Source organism: Euphorbia lathyris, chromosome 9 (genome assembly GCF_963576675.1).
Source record: "Euphorbia lathyris chromosome 9, ddEupLath1.1, whole genome shotgun sequence".
Taxonomy (NCBI): Eukaryota; Viridiplantae; Streptophyta; class Magnoliopsida; order Malpighiales; family Euphorbiaceae; genus Euphorbia; species Euphorbia lathyris.
This window is the reverse complement of record NC_088918.1, coordinates 69,506,048-69,531,127: the sequence shown is the minus strand read 5'-3', so window position 1 is coordinate 69,531,127 and position 25,080 is coordinate 69,506,048. Positions and strand designations below refer to the sequence as shown.

The 25,080-nt window shown below is 35.4% G+C and overlaps 1 protein-coding gene across 1 annotated transcript; it reads left to right on the top strand.

The window, feature by feature from the left end:
- Positions 1–14,263: 14,263 nt before the first annotated feature.
- Positions 14,264–17,673, top strand: LOC136205609 (uncharacterized). The gene is made up of 3 exons (XM_065996284.1): positions 14,264–14,589; positions 15,688–16,842; positions 17,365–17,673. The coding sequence occupies exon 2, from the start codon at positions 15,704–15,706 to the stop codon at positions 16,511–16,513; it is 810 nt and encodes a 269-aa protein (XP_065852356.1). The 5' UTR covers positions 14,264–14,589; positions 15,688–15,703; the 3' UTR covers positions 16,514–16,842; positions 17,365–17,673.
- The last annotated feature ends 7,407 nt before the right edge of the window (positions 17,674–25,080 follow it).

The following is a 25,080-nucleotide window of genomic DNA, read 5'->3' as shown; positions in this document are numbered from 1 at the left end:
ACACGGGCTGTTCGGGATTTTAAAGATCCCGAACAAAAAAAAAGAGAAAGAAGGAAGAATAAATAAAAGAAAAAAGAAAAGAGAAAAGAATAAGAAAAAGAGGGGGGTGACTCATCATCACCTTCCCCACCTTCTTCTTCCCTTCTCTCTTCTTTCTTTTATTCCATTCTTTCTTTCTTCCCCTCTCCTTCTCCTTTTGCTTCTTCAAAAACCTAATCCCCCAAATCCACCATTCTGACCCGAATTCAAGATATAAGGTATGAATCATTACCTATTTTTGATTTCTGACATGTTTCTAGGCTTAGATTTCAGCTTAGGGTGACAATTTTTGAGATTTAAGAAAAACCTAAGTTTTAGGTTTCTCTCTCTTTTCTCAAATTAATTTCTTGTTTGCTTTCTAATTCTTGATTTCCTTGCAATTTAGGTTGACATAATGATTAATTTATAGTTTAGGTGTGATTTCTATTCTCAATTTGTGAATATTTGGAGAAATTGCTCAATTTGGGCAAAAATCCCCATTTTAGCTCAAAGTTCAACTATTCAAATTATAGTTAGAAACTTGTCAATAGAGTTATGAATTGCATTCTTACCATGTTTTAGTCATTGGGTATGTCCAATTTTGCACGAATTTGTGGATTACGGGTAAAACACTTAGGGACCAAACACTTATGGTTTTAGTCCCTAAAGTCCCTAAAGCTATGGTTTATGCCTATGAATGGTTTATTTGGGGGTTTATGTTAAAAATTGTAAATATGTCCTAACTTTTCCATTTTTGGTCTATTCCTCAAGAACTATGGGTAGGAAAGGCAAAGCCAAGGTCGTCGTCGAGAATGAAGCCGAATCTGAGGTCGAGTTCGACGAAAGCCTCCAAGCTAAGTATGATCCACCCTTTGGTCTTATTGATGAACGTGAGGGGATATTGTACGATAGATTTTCCAAGCAAGATCTTGCTACACACATAGTTGTTGATCAAACTTATTTATCGAGTATAGGCTTAAAGAAGAATTTCAATGAAATCCTCAAATTCCACGGCTGGTATAGACTAGCCACGAAACAGACTCCAGTTTATCACAACTTTACTATGGAATTCTTGACCACTTGGAAAAAAGAGCTACCCTTGGACGGTGGGAAGCATTCTTTTAGACTAAACGGTAAACCTTACCGTCTCGATGGTACCACACTAGCAGCCCTAATGGGAGTCTATAACGACCCAAAGGCGATTTCAGATTTTGAGAAACCTCTAACAAAAGATATGGCTTGGGAACAATTAACAGGCATATCGGACTTTGACTCCCAGACTGCTAGCCCAGTCGCTCTCCGAGACCCACTTCTCAATCTTGTTCACAAATTTGTGGCCCACAACTTGTTGGGCAAAAACGAGAGCAATAAAGTCTCAAAGACAGAATTGCTCATACTATGGTGTGTGGCCAACCACAAACACGTGAATAATGTTAAGACCATATTTGAAGGCTTCTCAAGCCAAACGAGTAGGAAACGTGGTTCCCTAGGTCTTGGGCACTTAGTTACCAACCTACTTGAGAGCCAATTCAAAAATTTGGACAATCCCGAAATTGCGATTTACCCTACTTTGCTTAACTCCAAGTTTTTGGGGAAATCTACTTTTCATGAAGTCTTAAACAAGAACCCAACCGAAGGAGCAAGCTCTAGCAGAGGGGGGAGGAAAAGAGCACGAGTTCCACAACAGCATAGGGACGAGGGACCTGAGGAAGAAGAACCTGCGACAGCAGGAGACCAAAGGGAACACCAAGCGCCGGGGACGGAGGCCCATTTCCAAGCCATCAACACCATGATGGCAGAGATGCGAGATCTTAACCTACGGACCTTTAACACTGTTCAACAGATGGACCAACGGTTCACCAACTTTGAGCAGAATATGGACCGAAGGCTTTCGGGTCTTGAATACGTAGCGGCAGATTACTGCGACCGCTACAACATGCCTTGGCCATACCCCCCGGCCGATCAGTAAGTTGTCTTCTCCACCCTAACTCTTTACACTCGTACTTCATGATTTGTGATGCAATGTTGGAACTTATTGCATATTTTTAGTGTGAGGAGGAGGGGTAGACAAACTTACAAAAATTGTATAAATTTTTAATTTTTGTTGCGTCGTGTCTAGTTTAGTTTAGCGTTTTCGGGTTTTATTTAGGTTTTGCATGTTTAGGACCTAAAACCGTGAACCTCCTTCGAATCTAAACTTCGTTATTTGTCCTTGAGGGCTGAGAACCGAATCTAAGATTGCATGACAACTAGTTTAGGTGTAGGACACAATCCTTGTATCTATAAAAGCATGAGCTAAAGTTTGCATTTAGACCCTACTTTTGAAGAAATGCTAAAATCATTACTTAGGTAGATAACTTAAGAATTGAAGGCATGTGATGTTGAACTTGAGTTTGGGGAAAACTAGTAAACACAAAATTGAAACCCAAAGAATTGTGAGTTGAATTTGAGCCTAAGAGCGAACATCAAAAAGCTCTTTTTCTTAACATTTTTGTGTGAATGCTTTGACTTGTGGAAAGATTACAGATTTTGCACCTAATACTGTGTTGAACCTACATGCAATGATTTGAGATGATAAACGATGAATCAACCTCATTAGAATTAACCCTTTTCTTTACCTTATTTTTTTTCTTTTTCATCCACTCTAGGAAGCCCCTTTGAGCCTACATCTTTGTAGTTTATAGATTTTTCTTTCGTTCTAACCTGTTTTTGCAAACCACAACTTGGTTTGCTATTTAACCCAATTTATTTTGCAAAGCTCAATTAGAGCCTTTGTTTTCTAGCGCTTTATCTTTGTTTATGGCATTACAGTAGCAAGCCAAAAGGCTAAGAAGTGAATGAGCATCACTATCCAAAAAAAAAATCAAAAAAGAGAAAAACAGAAAAAGGAAAAAAAAGAAAAGAAAAGAGACGAGCAAAAGGGAAGAACTCCATTCCCCAGTTCTTAGAAAAATAAAAAAAAACGTCTCGAAGAAAACATCCCAAAAAGAAAATAATAAGGGATGAATAAAAGCTCAGTCACTTTATATTTGCTAAAGCCATTTAAACTTTGTTTTTGTAGCGCTAGAACTAATAACCCTTGTTGTACCTTTAACCCTCTAACCACATTACAACCCCGATTAGAGGCTGTTTTTGATATCATCGGAATCATATAGCATAGTAGAGGAACGCGGATGAACATGCAAAATCAACGTGATCCTAAGCAAGAACATAAGCCGAGAGTAAACACTTTAGCCACCAAAATTGTGTGAAATGAGTGAACTACCTATGGTGAGGTGTTTTACTTAGCGATCCCCTTAAACTCGTTTAATTGAACATGTGTCCATTTGCTTAAAACTATGACCCATGATAATTGAAATGCGGCTTTTGGATATCGTGTCTCTACTTTGTATTTCCGAATGCATGTAATTACTGATGCTCGAAATTGTGTCAAGCACCTAGTCAAACCGGGAGGTTTTCTAGCTTGCTTGTGATGGCGGGTTTAGTTTTTAGTTTACTTGGGGACAAGTAAAGTTTTAAGTGCGAGGAGGTTTGATAGGGGTCAAAAACCCCTATCTTTGGGTACGGTTTTAGGACGGGTTTTAGGGTTATTTAGCTAATAAGCGAGCAATTCTCGCATTTAAATGCTTTTGTGTGAGTTAGTTAGAAATTGGAAACGTTCTATTCACTTTTCGTCGTTTAGGCTCGTTTTGTGATCAATTTAGGCAAATACGGCCAAAATAGCATGCGTAGTATAATTCCGTTATCTTTTGGAGCTAATTGGTCCGTCAAAAGTCGCACCAAACGAAGCGTTTGCTCAAAATAAGCGATTGACGGATCAATTTAGCTTTTGGACTAATGTTATCTGGAGTTTTTATACGTGCGCAGGTGTAAATTCGGGCGAAAAAGGACATCGAGGTTGTTCGGCATGCTTCGGGAGCATTCCGAGCGAAAACGCTCGATGAGCACGGCCCCGTGGGCCATTTCTGCTCACCGAGCAGCTCGCCCTGCTCGGCGAGAAGCCTTGCGGGAATTGGTCAAAAAGACCAATTCCGCCCCCACGAAGCCACGATTGGCCCCACGTCTTCCTACACCAATAAGGACACGAAAATATGTCAAAACAAGGCCCGAGCCGCGTCTATAAATAGGATTTTTCCATTGTAATTTAGATATCTTTCGTTTTTGTAAATTATTTTAGCTTTCCCCTTGTAATTCATCTCCATCCTCTCCATCTTCCTCAACCTCCATTGAAGCTCCTTCAAAGCTTTTTCTCGAGGAATTATCAAGGTCCGTCCTTAAGATCAAGTCGCCGGCTGCAGAGTAAACAGGTTCCCTGAAAGGGATTTTTGTATCTCCTTTTATCTTTCCATGTTTGTACTCTTTGATACAGTTGCCGAACTTGACTTATTGTATCTTGTGACAATTATCTTCGCCTTTAATAATAATTTAGCTCTTGTTTTGTTCTATGATTATTTGTCTAATCTCTGTCTTACGCTTTATTCAATTGGTTTAACTCATTCAAAAGCCCCAAAATCTAGTAGGCACATATTACGAGCTGAATCTGACCTAGTCAGAGCCTATGAGATTGACGACCTCTTAGTTGATTAAGCGCCAATTTACTGAGCCTTAGACCTAGTTTCGGCCTTAGGGAATCACGCGCTAGGAACCTCAAGAGGGTAAGTAGGGTTAATCGCCTTGAATAAAAGTGACTCAGATTAGGTTTTTATTCAAAAGACTTGATAATCTATCTTTATTATTATCGTTCATACCATGTTCCTTCGAATAGTTTCATTAATGAAAGATCAATTAGGGGTAGAGTAACTTAGTTAGGCGTAGAATAACTTAGTTAGAATTAGATAACTTAGCTAGGATTAGCATAATTCAACCTAGGAGTAGATTAATTAAAACAAACAAACTCAAAACCCCCTAAGCCTAGATAACATCCGAGATCGAGTAGCTCGGTACTTGCAGAAATAAATCCTGTGGACGATAACCTGGACTTAAACCAGAAATTTATTACTTGATAACGACGGGGTACACTTATCCCTTAGTGAGTTCTCATCTCGAGTTAGGTGAGGGCGCATCAGCGACGAGCCTCTGTACCAAGTGAACTTGGGCCCCACGTAGCCCAGATCCACTAACTCTAGATGGTTAATCCAGTTCGAGAACGAACCACATCTATCAAGAGTTCGAGTAGCCCCCCATTGCTTCTCGCTATTCTCTTTAATGCAGTTAAAGTCCCCACATATCAACCAGGGGCTATCCACACTTTCCCAAAGCTCTTCCATATCTGCAAAAAACTTGCGCTTTTGAGCCATCTGCGGTCTCACGTACACTGCAGTAAACTCAAACTCTGTGTTATGCCACTCACCTCCTACCATTGTAACTTGACAATGAATGAACTGAGCGTTTCTAACCCTCACTGAAATCTTTATCTTAGTATCATCCCAGAATAACCACACACCCCCACTGAACCCATCTGCCTCGACAAGTTCACAACTCGAAAGACCAATCTGCTTGCCAATAGCCGCCGCCCTGGTACCCGGGATACGGGTCTCAAGTAAGCAAACAATCGACGGCTTATGAGTCTTAACCATAAATCTTAGAGATCGCTGAAAAGCGGTGCCACCGGCACCAAAACTATTCCAAGTAATAATCTTCATAACAAGGATTTGGAAGGGAAAGAACCTGCAACCGCTAATCACAATTGATTCAGACTCGGGTCTTGGACCTCCGTGTTCCTCAGTCGCAGCTTACTCTGTGAAGCCGATTTGTCCCTCAGTTTTTGTAACAGTCGGTCATTCCCTTTCGACAAATGCATTCCCAAGCTCATGTTTGTTTCCAACTCCTTTAGCACTGTTCTTGGCTCTTGCTCAATTCGTATCCTTTTCCCTCTACCTGATAGTTGGTTTGCAGCTTCTCCGCTAGACATCCCCTCAGGCTGAAGCTGGTCACTCAATTCTACTTCCATTGAATTCTGCATAAGACTCCCAAATTTATTTGTGTGAACAATCTGCCCCTGATCTCTGTTCTCTTTGTTTCTATATCCATGCTTCCCTGATGCTTTACCTTTTTGTTTTTGAGTCATCATTGAGACTGGTTTCCCTACCACTTCATTTTCCCTTCGATTCACCCCAAAACCCTGGAAGGTCAAACCTACGAATTAAATATATACTTATATATAATTTGTAATTATACTTATACTTTCTAAAACAAATAAATTTTTTAAAACTATATCTATGATTATTAATATAAAAGATTAAGATTATTTTCATTTAAAATTTAACCTTAACTTTAATAAAAAAAAATAAAGGTTTAACTTGATTTCTTAAATTTATTTTAGAAATTAAGATAAACAATACAAGATGATTTAATAACGTTCAAAACTACCAAAATGACAAATATCATGATAAAAAAATTTAATGATGTTCCCACTAATAAATAATTTCTTCATCGAATTGTCTTTCTTCATAATTGGATTATTAGATATGAGATGGAGAAGCTTGATAAAACGAACCAAGATCATGGAATAATGCAAAAGAGGATATTGTAGGATACTGTATTTAAGAATCTAGTACCGATCCTTGGGACACTACACCATAGATTGCATATGCAATGACATGTACTCGTTGCGTATGCATAAAAATCTATTACAATAGGACTAAAAATGGGATAAGACAACGGATTTGGCCAATTTCTTTTTGTTGGTATATTGCCTTGCTCTCAAACGTAACGAAAATATTGTGTATTACAACGACGGAGATATCTTTGCTTTAAGTTTGAGCAAGTGCAACGCTTCGGAGGATACAATTAAAGGCAACAAAAAATGAACCTTGAAAGCAAAGATATTACGAACTCGTGGGCTACTTGTTATTTGTTGTTCTTGTTTGTTGTTTGTTGTTACGGTTTGCTGTTTGCTTTTTAGAAAGACTGCTTTTGCAAAAAGCAGGATTCACTACTTTTGTAAAAAACTGCTTTTCAGCTATAAAAGCCAAATAGGAGGAGGTGTCTAACCAAACACCTAAAACTCTGCCTTTTAAAATGAAAAGACAAACAGGAGGTGAAAAGTAGGTAACCAAACACCCCTACATTTATCCAATCGTTACCTTTAGTAAGTAAAGCAGCAGAATTTTAAACTAAAGGCAACATTTTTATTCTTAAGGCAATACTATTTTGGATCCAAAAAGCAACGATATTTAATAATAGAGGCCATTGTTCAAAACCAAGGATGCATATGCTACTTAGGTGCTCAAAATCGAGAATCTACTCTGATTTTTTCTAATTAGTCCCTCTAGTGTTTTTTGGCACATAGATGATTTTAGCGATTTGGGCTATGCCTTAATGCCGCTTAAGCGATGGTGAACAAAAACGTTTTTTATTATTAATTTCTTTATTATAATTCACTTTTGAACATTGTCACATGCTTATTTGTGAATTGTGTTTATTATTTTCAAATATTTTAGTTTAATTGTGTTTTCTACTTATTTTCATGGCACATATTAAGATTTGAAGGACATTATTTCATAGCTTTTGATGAATTATATTACTTGTGAACATTATATTTTATTTGTTTGAGTTGTTTCAATGACATTGTTGTTGAAATATTAATTTTCATACATTTTTAAAGGTATATATTATAAATATACATATTTTTCTATATTAAATAATTTTACATTATTATTTTTAGATAGTATAATAAATATTTTAATTAAATTTAATATAACAAGTAAAAATACAAAAATATAAATCTGGCTAACTCCTAATTCATTCCCGACTATCCTAATTAATCTTGAAGGGCCAAGCACGCCCGACTAACACCCAGGGGCGGAGCTAGCTCATAGCCCGGGGGGCCAAATCCCTCCCGATCACCAATTCCATCCTTGAGTAGTGGTTAGTTCGTCCCTTGTATCTCCCAAATATCGATTTATATTTATTATATGTAGTATTAATTTAATATCTTAGAGTTGTTGATTTGATTTAATACTTATAAAACTGAGTTAAATAAGAGGCTCATTTACATATTGAGTCAGATTCAATGTACGTAGTTAATCTGCTTAGGCATCGCGCCATGGATGTTCCTTGGAGTATTCGACAAGAGTGGTTACATTGTCTCAGCATTTTCTCTAGAATGAACATTATCTTTTCACACATCTTTCGGGAAGGAAATAGAGTTGCTGATGCATTGGCAAAGTTTGGAGTCTCTTCCTCCTTGATCAATTGGTGGCCTTCAGCTCCTGCTTTTTGCCACAGGTTTATCAATGATGACATTTGTAGTATTTCACAATTGTGTTTTTCTTAACTTTTCCTTTCTTTTCTCCTCCCCCTTTCTTTTGTTTGTTCTCCTTCCTCTTCTCTTGTTCAAACACTCAATTTTTTCTTTTTTTTTTATATATTGAGGGTTTGTCAGTTCTTGGGTCATGGGTGTCATCCCGCCCAAGTTCTGTCTTGTCCCAATTTCTATAAAAAAAACATATTTATACCAATTATCCAAGTAATTACCTATCTATACTATATATTTGTGACTTTCTCAAAATGTCATTCATATATATATATATAACCATTTAGAAATTTTTTACTCTTTTTTCTTTCTCTCTTCGTTTCTCTTTTTTATTCTTTTTTAGTTTGCGAACTTGACATCCGTTTTTAATTATCGACTCATATATACGTAAAATCTTTCTTCTTGCAAACTTGGCGCTTCGTTTTTTAATATTTTATATGTTTTTTCCTAGGATAATCCTTCTTGAGTACATGATTTTACTTCATATTTTTCGCAAACTGCGAAGCCTGCGAAGGTAAACACTATTTCGCAGAATTACTTTTACTTCGCAGTTTTCGCAAACTGTTAAGCAAAATCATGTACTGAAGTAGAATTTACCTTCGCAGTTTGCGAAAAATGCGAAGTGGTATATAACATTAAAATCATAATAACAAAATATTGCATCAATAATTATAACATTAAAATCATAACATTATCAAAATTTACAACAAGATTGTAACAATAATTCAAACTCTAAACCCTAAATCCTAAACAATAATCATAACATTCAAGTACTTCCAAGCTTTACAGAAGCAAGAAAAATCGGCAGCGTCATATAAAATTAATGGCCTTTGGAAAGTTCAGAAGCAAAAGGAATTAGAACATCGCAATCACCCCTCACTATGATTGATGCCTTGGTCTTCACCATCTTCATCACATTCCAATCACCCCTTACTCTGATTGATGCCTTTGTATTCAAGATAAATGGATCACTGTGATTGATGCTTTTGTATTCAACCTTCACAAAAATTAAGTCATTTTAGGGGATAATGAAAGAAATGTTTCGCAGAGAGAGAATTTGCAAAGTCTGTGAAGAAAAAAAAACAATTGAAAAATGATGATTTTTACTTCGCAGAAAATGAATCTGCGAAGACTGCGAAGATAAATTCACCTGAAAATGATGATTTTGCTTCGCAGGTTCGCTTTCTGCGAAGCAAAATCATCCTTTTCAAGGTGAATTTCTCTTCGCAAATTTTGCAAATTGTGAGCAAACTCATTTTGCAAAGTTATTTTCTGGAAAAAAAGATGAAGATGAAACATTAGCTACTTACCTTATTTCCTCATTTTGCCATTGAAATCGACAATAAACATATGATAAACATAGAAGAACGTCGAATAACGATGTCTTCGATTCGCACAAGAAGACAAAAACTAATAGATGAAGATGAAACAGAAAAATTATCACGTTCGAGTCTAAATTTCTAGAATTTATACCTTGATAGTAATATATCTTATAATTATTGGGTGTGTGAAGTTAAATCAGTGTTATAGAAAAAGTTTGGAGTTAATTTGATAGTTTTATGTATAAATTAAAAGTTTAAAGTAATTTTTAAAAGATTATATAAAGATGGAGGACCAAAATAGATATTCGTCAGATTTGTATATATATATGGCGAAAATGTGGGAGATCAAGATATCTTTTCTTTTTTTTTCTTTTTCTTTTCTTTCATTCTTGATCTTCTTTATCTTTATCGTTCCTGAACCGTTTCTCCACCGTTTCTTTGATTTACGGAGATTCGACCATCCGAATCACTCGAAATTGAAAACATAATATCCTTATGTATAGATCTAAGTCCTAACTGAAGAGTTTTTAAGTTTCGGCAGTGTTTGGATGGAAACGTCTTAGACAGAATTTAGAGGAGAATTGAACGGGTGTGTTTTTCTCAATTAGTGACCAAGGTAAGTAACTATCAACTATATTTTGAGTTTTATATATATACATATATATATATATATAATCAAAGAATTTTCAGAAATTGATATTTTAAGGTTATGCAGGAATTTTGTAAAATTGAGGTTTTTCACGATTTTGCTTTTTATTGTGAAATTATAGTTCAAATGAAGCTATTGTCTATGCTTCTATGTGAATTTCAGATTTTACTTGATTATGTTGATTTAAGGCTTAATTTGGTTGAGTAACTTTGGAATTTTTATTGATTGATGGTATAAAGGATTTTGATGTTTTGGAGAATTGAAAAATTGTGAGCTTGATTATGAACAAGTGAAGTATTTACATATATACATACATATTTTTGGTTTCAATGTATATATATATATATATATATATTAAATAAAATGAATTTGATGATTTCTTACGAATTGTTTTTGGATTGAGACCATACCTAATGACGGTATGGCCAGAGTGCACGGCTGGTAGTCCTAATTGTTAGGCAAAGAACGAGATATAAATGAGATATCTCGATATTGTTATGATTGATGTTATGATCTACACGGGTGGAATTCGAGGATGGATACACATACACAAATTTTATTTTATGATCTTAAGTTTTAAGTATATTTTATAAGGTTTTGATGATTATATTATAAACTTAAGTTTTGAGTATATTTTATAAGGTTTTGATTAAATCCCTTTATAAATGTATATTTATAGCTATGTTAAGTAAAGTTGGTTTTTATAGCTGATAATTTCTTACTGGGATTTTTGTCTCACCTTTTTAAATGTTTTAATGTTTTTAGGTGAAGGTACAGGATATAGAAAATGTTACCGACCGATTAGGCGATGTTTGGAAGTTGGCTGCTTATTGTTAGAATTATGGTTAGAACTTTAGTATTTAATTGTAATATGATGAAGTTGATAAATATGTTGAGGTTTTAATGTAATAGGAATATGGATTTGTTTAGAATGTACGTTTAAAAGGAATACCTAGAAAAGTGATATTGATGATATTTGGAGACTATTAAGTGTTGATTGTGATCTTTCTATTCCACGCCCGATGCCGATTGGGGTCGTCTAGGGTCGGGTGTGACAAAAATGAAGAGCAATGCCTTCATAAAAACAATGAGACAAAAGAAAGAGGAAGATGAAACGATAGAGAGAAAGGGAAGATGAAACTGATAGACATGAAAGGGGGAAGATGAAAGGTTTGAGATATTTTGGAAAGTCACAAATATAGAATCTATATAGGTATTGGTTTGGGCAATTGGTCTAAACATGTAAATAGACCTCCCATTTGATCCAATTTTGAAATTTTCCTCTTCTATTTTGTAAAGTTTTTGAAAAACCAAAAGATGAGTGGGATAATCTATATATATATATATATATTAAAACAGTAACGATGGAGTTGAGGTGTCGTTCCCTCAGTTTTTACCGATTAAAAATAATATTTATTATTTATTTATTTTTTCTTTTTTTGCTATAATCCTTTTCAAGAAAATTTGGCTGAAATTCTACTTCCTATCCTATTATTTCTCAAGGATTTATTGGATAAAAAATTCAAACAACATTAAAAGATGAATACCAAACAATAAACATGCGAAGTGGATCATATCTTTTCCAATTTAAGTATTATTTCAAATAAAAGAAACATGTAGTTGATAGATTTTCTTTTTTGTATTTTTCTTTTTATATATAATGGAAATCATAATATATTAGTTAGTGATATAAAAATTATTCAAATTAAAAATTCCTTAAGAAATTGATCAATCTAAAATTCAGGTGAATTTTATTTTATTTTATTTTTTGAAATAAAAAAGACTTCAATTAAACGAAACAGGATAGAAGGTCATGTTCAAGAACAGATGTTAGCCAAAACGGTTTTACAATTGAAACATGAGAATTAGCATTGGAACAGGAATACCTAACAATTAAGTGGGCAACCCCATTCGCTTTCGGTGCCTTGCGGATCTGTCGTGGCTCTTCTTTCTGACTGTCTGACTGTCGTCCATTCACGAAGCTACACAGTCCCACGCGTTATGCATTCGGGTGAATTTTAGTTAAGAAATTGATCAATCTGAAATTCAGGTGAATTTTATTTTATTTTATTTTTTGAAATAAAAAAGACTTCAATTAAACGAAACATGATAGAAGGTCCTGTTCAAGAACAGATGTTAGCCAAAACGGTTTTACAATTGAAACATGAGAATTAGCATTGGAACAGGAATACCTAACAATTAAGTGGGCAGCCCCATTCGCTTTCGGTGCCTTGCGGATCTATCGTGGCTCTTCTTTCTGATTGGCTAACTGTTGTCCATTCACGAAGCTACACAGTCCCACGCGTTATGCATTCGGGTGAATTTTATTGTAGCAGAATGAATAATTGAATTCAAATAATTGGTGATTATAAAATTCCACCAACCAAAATAATTATCATCAAGATGAATTTGTGACTAATTCTTACAAATTTTATTTTTTTATATGTAACATATTGAATTGATAAAATTTCTTCATATGCAACATTAGAAAAGTATTGATTGTAATAGTTTGTTTAATTCAATTTTTGTTTAACCTAAATTGTAATTCTTTTGTATCGTAAATATAATATTTAATTTTAATTATAGTTTAATTTAATTTTTAGTTTTTTATTATATTCTAATATATTTCTTAATTAATATGCTATTTTATTATTATTGTTTCACAGAATATTTGGAATATGAAAATGTATTAAAATTCTTAAAAAGTACAAATCATTGAATTTTGTAAAAATAAATAAATCATTCATCTTTAGTTAAAATTCTATAAAAAAAAGTAGTTAATTATTTTTAAAATTAATTTAATTTGAATTATCATTAAAAAATATATATTAATTTCAAATATATATAATATAAATTTTTTTCATATCTTGATATAAAATTATTTAAAAGTAAATATGTCAATTTATTTATTTATCTAAATTATATAAAAGTTTCATACCCCGTGCATCGCACGGGTTTTCGACTAGTTTTAACTTGAGGTTGGGGGTTCGAACCTCCTTCTTCCCATTTTTTAATTACTTTCAAATATTTTTTCCTCTCTCACCTTATTTTATCACTATCAAACATACACTTTTTTCATTTATTGAGATTGAGGGTACGGATCTCTTTCTTCCCATTTTTTAATTACTTTCAAATATTTTTTTCCTTTCCCACCTTATTTTATCGCTATCAAATATATTTTTTCCATTTATTTTCTGTAATGAATTGTTACTATAATTTCCATGTTTCTTTAAATCTAAATTATCAATTTATAACGTTTACGAGTTGGTGCAATTTCAAACCTAGTTGATTAAAAATGAGTTTTTTCCATTAACATTAAAAATGAGTTATTTTCATATTTAATGACCTGAACGGTAGAGGAGTGAGGATATAACAAGAAATTACACATAAAAGACCTCAGTTTCATCAATTAAGCTTGAAAATGTACGAATTGATAAACGTTATGCTAAAAATTGCATTATTTTGTTTATGAATGTTAATTGCTTTCTCCTAATAAATATATGACTAAATTAGTACTTTTTTTAAAGGAAAATTAGTACCTTATTCCTTGTAATAAAAAAAATCATTCAACCTCCAACTTAAAATTTTTTATATAAAGATCCAAATTTATCATCTCGACTCGAGCCTCTAAAAGATCAGAAACGACCCTGCTTATATTAATGTTTTTTATACGTTTGCAAAGTAGCAAAAGATAATTAAATTATATATAGATAATAATATAATATTATGATTTTATCAAACAATAAATGCTTATCACATATTTCAATATGTGAATATAATCCTTATCAATTATTCAAACTAAAAATATATCTGAAGCTCTTATTTTGTAAGTGGGTTATGTAGTTTTTAAAGAAAATTTTAATAATTTATTACTGATTATTAGAATAAAATTAATTAGATTATAAATTACCTATTACTACATTTTTTATAATAATTTAACTATATTTAATATATTTAAAAATATTATATATATATCGTGCAACACACGTCTCGGTCCTTTTTCGGTTCCGCCCGCAGCTATTCTGTATTTTATTGGCTTGGTTCCACGTCTCAGTCATTTTTCCGGTTACGGCCGCAGCTATTCTAGGGTTCAATACACGCTGTATAATTTCTCGCTAAAGGAATGGTTAGTCCAACAGAAGTTTGTCCTTCCATTTCCTCACTAGTTGATCTCTCTTCACCTCATCTCTCGACGACTCAACCATCATTCAAGTCCCGATTAAGAGGAGATCGGATTCTCTGTTCCGGCTTAGGAGGCGATCGAACTGGGTAAGTCCATTGGCATAAAGACCGGAGCAGAATATCGGCCTAACTTCAAAGGAGGAGCAGAACAGATCCCACTGGTCAGATACTCTGAATCTCTCTCTCTCTCTCTTTCTAGGGATTAGAATTGAGATAGTGCCCATTAGGTTTATATTCATGCTGCTTTTTGTTTTATGTGCTTTGTTTGGCATCTTAGAAAATTCTGCATATGAACAAATTGAAAAATGAATTTGGGATTCCTTTTCTCCAACTGGATAGCGTGAATTGTTTGTTTGGGTGAAGACACAATTTAAGTGAAAGTTTCGTGTATAGCTAAAAAATGGTAGGGATTAGGAAAATGACACTCATATAAATATCTGGAAACAAAAAATTCTCATCTCAGTGACCAAAATTATTGGCATTGTATCCCAATGATGATCATGAACACGATAGTGGTTCTTATAATTTTAGATTTAAGGTGTTCCCTTTCCTTATATGAATTTTGTGTTTGGGAATTTGATAATTTATTAGTATCCATTAAGTATTCGCAGGGGTTCTACTCCATGTTACTTGGCAATGCATGTGATGTGAAGTTGATATTATATAGGATTAATATATTAGGTGCCTCTATACTTGTTCAGATTATTTAATTGGTCCTTTGAGTTTTGGAGATGTCTATATCATTAGCCTTTTAAACTTGTTTAAAACATCTCAACCTTCTTAGTCCATGTGGTAATGAGCGATTTAGATAAGTTCGTTTATATCACTTTAAGCAATTTCAGAGGCTAATGGATCATTTTAAGCAATTTCAGAGGCTAATGGATCATTTCAAACATAGATCATTTTAAGCAATAATCTGAAAAAGTACATGAATCTATTCAATGTATTAAGCTTGTTATATATATAAATTATGTTGTTGTTGTTCTATAAAACAAGTCCTCCATTGATCAAACGAAGGGAATTTTGATTGCTGAAACAATTTAAGGGTGCTCTTTTTTAGGGGTAGGTTTATTGTTTTACTTGCTACTTACTATTTTGATTTAATGAGTTATTGTTGATAATGTTCATGAATTCTTCAAGTTATGTTTTACTTGCTACTTACTATTCTGATTTAATGAGTTATTGTTATGTATTTATATGTATTTCTACAAGTTAGTTTCTCTCTTATTACGTACAACTAACAGTATGTTCTATTGTAGATCATTAGGATTATCAATGACTTCAGCATCAAAATCGATTGTTGCTGAACTCAACAAAGGTCTCAAGTTGAATGGAGTAAACTATGAGGTATGGAGTATGAAAATCCGGCACTTGCTAGAAGAGCAAGAGATTCTTGATTCTTTGAGTTCAGTTATGGCTAAACCTGAAGAAGGTACTACATCCCAACATAAAAGGGACCTAGAGGCCTATGTGGCCTGGAGGAAGAAGAACTCCACTGCTTGCATCATCTTACTTAGTGCGATGAATGATGAAATTGCTAAGCAATTCCACTTTTATGACAATGCGATGGATCTATGGATCGCATTGAAACACAAGTTTGGAGGTATGTCTCTACCAAAGCTTCGTTCCCTAGCTCTCAAATTCGATACTTATAAGATGCGTCATGATCATACCATGAAGATGCATTTAAGAGAAATGTCTAACATGATCAATGAGCTTAGTGATGCCGGTCAGAAAATGACTGAAGAGCAGAAGGTTCAAGCTGTTATTCGTTCTTTACAAAACAGTTGGGACCATGTGAGGATGCACCTAATCAATAACGAAAGTATAAGGACTTTTGAGGATGTCGCTCGCCATCTAGAGTTAGAAGAGGATCGCCTCACATCTATTAAGATTAATGTTGAGGCACATTTCACTGAAACAACATCTGTTGAAAATAGTTCCAACAACAATGCCAACAAGCGTAGTTGTTTTGATGACTATCAAGAGCCTAAAAAGCCAAAGCAGAAACATGAAGTGGACAAATCTTCGATGAACAAACCAAAAATGAACATTTCACAAGTGAAGTGCTTAAACTGTAACTAGGAAGGGCATTATGTAAATGAGTGCATGCTTCCAAACTATAACATTCAGAAGTCGTCTACTTGCGACAACCTTGTTCTTTGTCCGGGAAGTGGTATGCAGATTTTCGTGAAACATTTAGTTGGCACGAGCTTCATCTTGGGAGTTGAGAGTATTGACACAATTGATACTGCGAAGACCAAAATCCAGGACATGATGGGTCTGCCCCCATGCAAACAGATTCTGTTGTTTGCTGGTAAAGCTCTGGTAGATGGTACAAGGACTATAGCCGACTACAATATTCAAAACCAGTCTACCATATTCTTATGTGTTCATTAATGGAGCCTAGCAAGGTATGTCGTTTGTAGATACCTAAATGCGGTAGAGTAAAAGAGGTTATATTAGTTCATTTGCAGAATTTGTCCTTATTCAGCTGGTCTCTTAACTTAATGGATATTATATGATTTAATGGAGGGTTCCATTCAAGCTATGTCACTCATGAATAGGTAAATAATATGCATTAAAAATTAAAAGCATTGTGTGAATAAGTTTTCTAAATCTCAACATGTTACTCTTCCTATGGATGCAAAACATTGGGGTCAATTGGGTTTGAAGCAGCTCAGTATGTGTAATGTGCAATTATTCTGAATGTGCTTTTCCATCCCAATTTATGTTAATGTTTGAACTTCTGGGAACTTAAACTTATACACCCTTTTCCAATGATTATGTGACATGATCAATGAAACTCAATTGATAGCCTGCCTTTAAATGGCACATCAAAGATTGAATATGAAATGAATATGTTTGCACATTCTTAATTGTCTTTTAATTTAGAACTTGCAATTTATTTTGTCATTACTTGTTTAATTATGCAGATTGGGATTTGAAGTTGCAGAAAATTATGGTGGAAATGTTTCTCCTGGATTCACCTGATGTTATGTTGCTTATCACTTTAACATCGTTTCTTGCTTGATTTGTGATTTTAATTGTCTACTTCTGGTTCTACAGCTGTAATATAGGGTTGGGATGTTGGAGTCAACGGTAATTATCTTACTATTATCTCCTTACATTCACTTCTTATTTATTATTTTATAATTAAAATTATTAATGATTGTTATATTTACCAATAGTGAAAGGAGAGTCTTTAATAATAAATTATTAATAAAAAATGAAGTTATGATGCACTAAGAGGTGGAGAGATCCTCTCTATTAATAGAGAGGATGGAGAGGCTCCTAGTGATTTGAGAGGCTGTTGGAGCTGATTTTTCATTCTCCCTTCTCAAATTTTAACTTGATGCTCCAATGTAATTATTATTCTTCTCTCTTATCTCCTATCTCTGTAGGATTAGAGTTAGGGTAAGACTAAATTTCTAAGTTATATAAATACATACTCTCTAACTCTAGTTAATTAAGTAAAGCATAATCATTTAATCTCCAATTTAGTATTCACATGGTATCAGAAACCATGGTTAACCCAATTTTAGGTTATAATACACTGGCCTCCTCTCTTCCCTCTTCATCGGTGCCGGTTGAACTCTACCCTTCTTCTCCAGCCAGACCTGCGCAATCCACCGTTGCCTTGCCATTGCTAGTTCCTCCCACCGTGAACAATCTGACTCCAATTTTGAGATTTTCGATTTTGAGGTTGATCACTTTAATTTTGAGATTCTTGTTTTTAGCAAGCTCATCTTTCGGTCGCAAAAAAAAAAAAAAAAAAAAAATTCACTCCCGGTTTGAATAAATTTTTTTTTTCATAGATACCTATTTGATAAAACATGAAAGCATAGATTTTTTTAGACTTGGCTCTATATATTTTTGTGTTTAGAAATATATATATGAAATAAATTAAAATTAAAATTTTACAAAATGATCGTTGATGGAAAAGTTTTTCCGGAACGTCTCTTGGAAATTATAACAGAATGATTTCTCTGGTCATATTGGGGATCTAGTGATACTGATTATCGATAAATATTTGTCTATGTGATGTGATTGCGTTGGAAACAAAAAGCGCGAGAATAATAATTATCACTCTATACTTAAATGGATGAATATTTGATTTTCTTATTTTTACCAACCATCAATGCAAATCAAATACTGATATTGTTATGCAAGATCTTCCAGATGCATTTAGTGCCCTCTGCTCCTTTTTTCCTCTCAACTAGTTTTCTAGCTGGGTGTTAGGCTTTACATCTTTGTTGTTTTTTTCACCAATCTTTCCACTTTTTCCCCTACTTCCCTATCACAAAACTTCTCCCTCAAACTCTACTCACGTCCCTCTTTTTTACATTCCTGCATCCCATACCCGAAAGCTACCAACAACCCCTAACATAACATACCCACTACGACCACACAAATGGCTGATGCGCTAGAACTCCAATTATCAAAAATCAAACTTTCTGATTCAGAAGACAGAATTATCGACCTCGGACAGGACTAAGGTCACCACCAACTCAATGCAACTAAACCTAGCTTGGTGGGGAAAGTGCTCTCCAGCAAGCCCCTGAACCTCAAAGGGATGGCCCAAGTCTTTGTAGTGGCATGGAAAATCAAAATTTTTCAGTTTAAAGAGTTGGGAAATGGAATGTTCTTGTGCAAATTTGAAAGTAATCGAGACAAGAATCGAGTCCTACGAGAAGGACCTTGGCACTTTGCTAGGAATCTGGTTATCCTAAAGGCTGTCAATGGGGATGAACACTTAACAGACATTGCCTTGAACCAATGTGCTATCTGGATTCGTCTAATAAACCTGCCACTAAACAGAAGAGACCCAGTCTCCATTGAAAGAGTTGCAAGCAGTGCAGGATCCCACATCAATGTGATTCGAACACATGACCTTAATAGTCATAAGTAAGCTTTCAACTAACAGACTAAGAGTTTCACCACATAGTTTGATGCATTTGCAAACATAGTTTGGTGTTTTAAAACTTTACAAATAAATGGATGTGTTTTACAATGTTAGCATAGAGAATTTATAATGTTAACTATGTTTTAATTGATGTAGTAAATTTTGATTAAAAAAAAGCCATAAGTTTATTATTTTCTTTTAGCTAATCGTACTCTAGTATATGGGAAATTATTAAAAGCATCCGGTTCTCCATGTCAAATAGAATACCTCTTATACATATTTTATCATGTATAATATGAATCCACGCATATTATAAGAGAGTCCACTATTTTAAATATTAAGTGATGTCACAAGTGTCCATATGTGAATTTGGATCCTCCAAATGACGTGGGAGACTGAATGCTTACTATAAAAACTCCTTGTACACCCCTTTGTCTCTCTTAAACCCCCACCTTATCATTTCCCTCTTCTTTGTTTTCTTTTTCTTTGAGATTTTTCATTTGTTTAATTAAAGTATGAAGTTTTAAAAGTTTCAAATAATTTCACATTCCTATCCAATTGCATTCAATAACCCCCTGTTTCTAAGTAGATTGTGTTTGACTCAGAAAACGAGAGACACGTTTTGTCACATTTCAAAATACTCGACATGTGTGCAGGGTCGATCCTGAGATTTTAGGGGCCTAGGGGCGAAATACTAAATGATGGCCCTAATAAATAAAGTACAAGTAATAAATAAAGTGTGAAATTCAATTGTGTGAAAAAAAAATCTTCAACATGATACTTATTTTATTACACTTAACAAACAATCTAAAAAAAAACATTTCATATGAAAGAAAAATATTTTATATCATTTTAATTATCCAGTTTCCCATACAAAACAATGTCTATTAGTATTTTTAGATGTAAAATCACTAATAATATTGTGTACATTAGTATGTTCTAAAACACTTCTTTCAATGCATAAAATGGCTAGAGCATTTATCCTACATCGACAATCTCAAATAACTTTTCAATAATTATAAAATTTCAATGAAAGAAGCTTGGAATATTGATAATCAAATTTTGATTAAGATATCACCCTTCTGTGAGTGGATCAAAAACAACGGCTGGACCGAGCTGTTCTCAGTTCGTGATGCTACCTACCCTGAGCTAGTTAAGGAATTCTACGGTAATCTAAGAGTAGGAGATGATGACCGGGACTATATGGTCACCAAGGTTAAAGGGAAGGATATTTTCATCAACCCAGCTTACCTCGCCTCACTACTCAAGCTAAAAAATGAAGGAGCAATACTTCGTAAGTCTGGTGACCACGAAAAGACTAACTACGTCGCTGAGTTCTGTAAACATGCTGGTCATGTAGGAGAATTCTCTAGTACCTCCATGAGTCAGCATCAAAAGATGGCCCATTACATACTGACAAATTTCCTCTTCCCCAAAATCAACTGCACCAACTCAGTGACAAACTTTGAGCAGTGTTTCATATGGCACATGCTGACCTACACGCCGATAAACATGCATGTCTTCATAATCGGTGGGTTTCAAAGAAGCACTGGAACTCTTAGGCTAGGCTCCATTATCACCAGAATCCTTAAAGATCACAGGGTGAGCTTGGTTGAGGAAATCCACACATGGGGCACAGAGATCACAGCAGCTGCACTGTTTGGTCTATTTTACGATCAACCTATTGTGTCCAAGAAAGGGAAAGGGGCCGCTGTTGAGAACACTGAGGGGATGAAAACCCGTAAAGTACAGACAACAAGAAAGAGGAAAGCTGTTCAAAGCCCCTCAAAAGAAGTCATTTCTCCACCAAAGAACCTGAAAGTTGTGTCTAGAGGAACTAAGCCTCAAGTGAAGCAAAGTCAGGCTGAGCCTAAGTCAGCTGGAAAAATACCAATGCAAGATGAGCCTGAAGAAGAAGAAGATGACGATGATGAGCAGCCACTCAGCAAGAGGCAAAAGATCATTCCTGAGCTAACCCCTATCGATGCTGCTCCCACTGACTTCATAATTCCTGCTGACTCGCATTTTGCATGTAGTCAAGACGTTGACACTGAGCAACAATCAGATGAATAGGAAGAAGAACACTTGGAAGGATAGTATGTAGAAGAAGAATTGGATGATCAGTCTGATGAAGAAGAAAGTGGTCAGGATGACACTGAGGATATAGCAGATGATGAGCAACTTGAACCAATCAACACTAAGCTGATTGAAGAAGAAGAAACTGAACAAAGAGCAAATGATCCCGCTGATCAAAGAGCAGCTTCACCCACTGACTCAATTGAGTCCATTCCTGCTGACTCCATTCCTCAACAGCCCAGGAAATTGCAAAGACTTAAGAGAAAGGCTAACAAATCCCAAGTCATTGACCTGATGCTTGACTCACCTCTGAGGGATGAGATCACTGACCTAACAGATGTACATCTCAAGTTTTTCTCTGATCTTACTGATTCTCCACTGGAGCAACGTCAAAAGCAAGCCTTTGTTTCTCAGCCAAAGGAACATGCCGACTTAGCTGCTTCCCTGAACCAAGATGATCCTGAGCATGTGCTCGAAGTTCATGCTCCTCAAAATGTTGAGCAAACTAAGGAAATTCTTGCTCAGGTCAGCGCTGTTACTTCTCAATTTCCTATCTCTAACCAGCGTCAACCTGATACTGAGCACGTTCACAATTCTGCCAAACAACAAACTCCTCAACCACAAGTACAGACTACCCGTTCTAGTCCAGCAGTTGATAATGCTGGTACTTCAAATCTTGAGCAGAAACAAACTCCGCCTCCATTCGGTTCTACTCAACATCCGGCATTTGGGCCAACTAATGATGGATCTCTCTCCTATCTGAATGCCTCTGAGTCTGGTCGAAGAATCCTTGACTCGGCTCAAGCTCTACTCCAAGACATCCATCAAACAAACGCCAATGCTGCTGGGTCTGTTACTGCTGAGCCAACTCAGATTTCGTCTGTCACTCAGCTTCTAACAGAGATCAAGAGTGTCAAGGATCTACTGAGTGTCATGACTTCACTTCAGTCTCAACAGCCCAAACAGGAATCAATCATGAAGCTGGTCGAACTCCAGCTGACTATGGTAAAGCATATGGACTCTCTTCAGGGTCAAATTCAAGCTATGTCAGCTGCGAACTCAACCTATGCAACTTCTACCGAAGTTCATCAACTCTTCAGTCAGCTTCACACTAAGCAAACAAAGACCAATCACCAGCTGTCCTCCTTCTCGCAATGCTCCATTGAGCAAATTGGTGAGGCTGTCCGCTTACTCAATCTGAATAAACAAGAGATGGAAACTGACCACCTCAAGAAGAATGAGCTTTTGGACTACACCAACCAAATATTCAAACATGTGCGTCATGCGAATATCCAGCGTCAGTACTATGACTCGGCTCTGCTTAAGATGTTCCATCAAGCATTTGCCATGCTGACTAAAAGCATCCATTGGGTTGGCAAGTCTCAAGCATACATTCTGAGTATGTTCAGTTCCTCGAACATAAAGGTTCCCAAGGACATCCTGGATGATGGTGTGGTCGTCATTGATGGGGTTTGTGAGAGCCAGCGCAAACTTAAAGAATTCGCTGCATGATTAACTCACGCTGCTCTTAACGACACTTTCATCCCTCCTCATTTCGATGGTGGCAAATCGGGGGAGAAAGGACAAGTTGTAGGAACCCAGCAAACAGAAGAAGGAAGTCAGCAGTGACAGAAGCAAAAAGGGAAAGCCAAAATGATGCATGATGCTCAAGTGAACTATTATAAGAAAAAATAGCTTGACTTAGTGATGACTATATAAGCTAGGCATAGCCTTTGTTAAGTTATTTTGTTATGTATCTTTCCTTGCTGACTTCAATACAAAACTATGCTTGCATCTCTTATTCATACTGACCAATCTCATATGATGCTTATCTATGTTTTGTAAATTATTTTAACGCATCAACTGTGCTATTTGTTTATAACTGTCTGCTGTGTTAATTAATATGTTGACCACTTATTATATGTCCACTTACCTAAACCTCATTGAACAAAGCTATACTTAGCGCTCTCTGAAATGAAAACCTTCCGCTTAAACTGAGTTAAAAAGAATATGTTCTATGAGCTGACCTATTTCTGAAAACTGACCTTAGACTTACTTGATTAAACCTTGAAATGTTTAGAGTAAAACTAAGTCAGTAGCTCAACCCTTACGGGGGAGTAATTTGAGTAATATAAGGTCAACTATCATGGGGGAGCTCAACACTGAGTTCTTCAACTGAATATTTTTGCCAACATCAAAATGGGGGAGTTTGTTGAAACACCTTTCCACATGATTTTGATTTGACAAAATTATTTAAGTATTGATAAAAATATTCTAAACACATTAAATTTAAATACTTTGATTAATTTATACTAATGTGTTTGTTCAATGTGAGTTTAACTGTTTATAAGACATTAAGATTAAAAAGCCCAAAGGCCCATAAGTGTAAGTCAAGCCCAAGTCAACACATCAAGACCATACGGCCCAAGAGCTCAAAACGTTGCTGTATCAAATGAAACGACGGCTCGGCATGCAGAAGGATCGAGAAGCCTTCTAAACAAAAGCTTCAAGAGGAAGCTGCTGAGTTGAATGACAACACAGTCTGGACAGCGGCAAAATATAAGTAACTTTGAGACAAAGTATTTCTACTTTGGGAAAAGTTCAGAAGGCGCAAGAAGCTGTCTCGTGGACTTTACCTTAAATGTCGAAACATTCTGTTTACCGAACGAAAAGCTGCCGAAGATAGAAGATGCAAGAATCCTATTGGCCAACGACACTGAGCACGCCCAGAGTGACAACGACGGGAAGCCATTTCCCTCTAACGGTTATTTCGAAATTCGAAATAACCGGTGCTTGAAGTGTCACTATAAATAGGCCTCTCAATTGCTTAATTCGATGCAGATCTTCAACTAGTCGAAACGCTGACCAAATTCATACTTGAAGTTCTCTAAGGAAAGCAAAGAAAATTCCTTACACCAATTTCCAATCTTTGTGTAAAAGTCTAGAATGATTCTAAATCATCTAAAGTGTCTTAGCAATTGTTGTTTAGGACAAACACTTTATCATTTCTAGAAGAATAGAAAGGAGAGGCTGAGTACTTGGTTATAGTACTCAGCGGTAGATATAGGAGTGAGTAGAGGTATAAAGGAAGGTACTCTTGTATACTCAGCTTCTATTGTAAAAGGTTTCGTGCTCTACCTTTAAAGAGCTCAGTAGAGAATTCAAAAAGCTCGGAACGTGTTCCGGGGACTGGACGTAGGCGGAGAGGCCGAACTAGGATATGTCTGCTGAGTAATATCTTTCTATCCCTTAAACTCCTTAATATAATTTGCTTGCTATAAAACTGACTAAGTAAAGAACTCACGCTGAGTGAAGTTTACTAAGAAGCTGAGTTCAGGAATAGACTCTAAGTGCTATTTCCTGACTCAAGAAAAGAAACAGACTTAGTCACAAGTTGACTAAGCTTGTGTCTTCAAACTACTTAGTCACGCTATGTAAACCTTTTCATAAGAAAAGAAGTCAGCCTTAACGAATTTTTTTTTAAATAGTTCCTATCCCCCCATTGGAACTAACTTGTCACGTTATAAGGGACCAACAGTGGACCCCGAGGAGGAAGAAGCCTACAATACCTCGCAACTCCTCAGCGCCATACGAGGTTTTCAGACAACTCAGGTCGTTCACACGGCGGCTCAGATGAAGGTCATGGAGGAGCAGAAGAGCCTACAGGAGG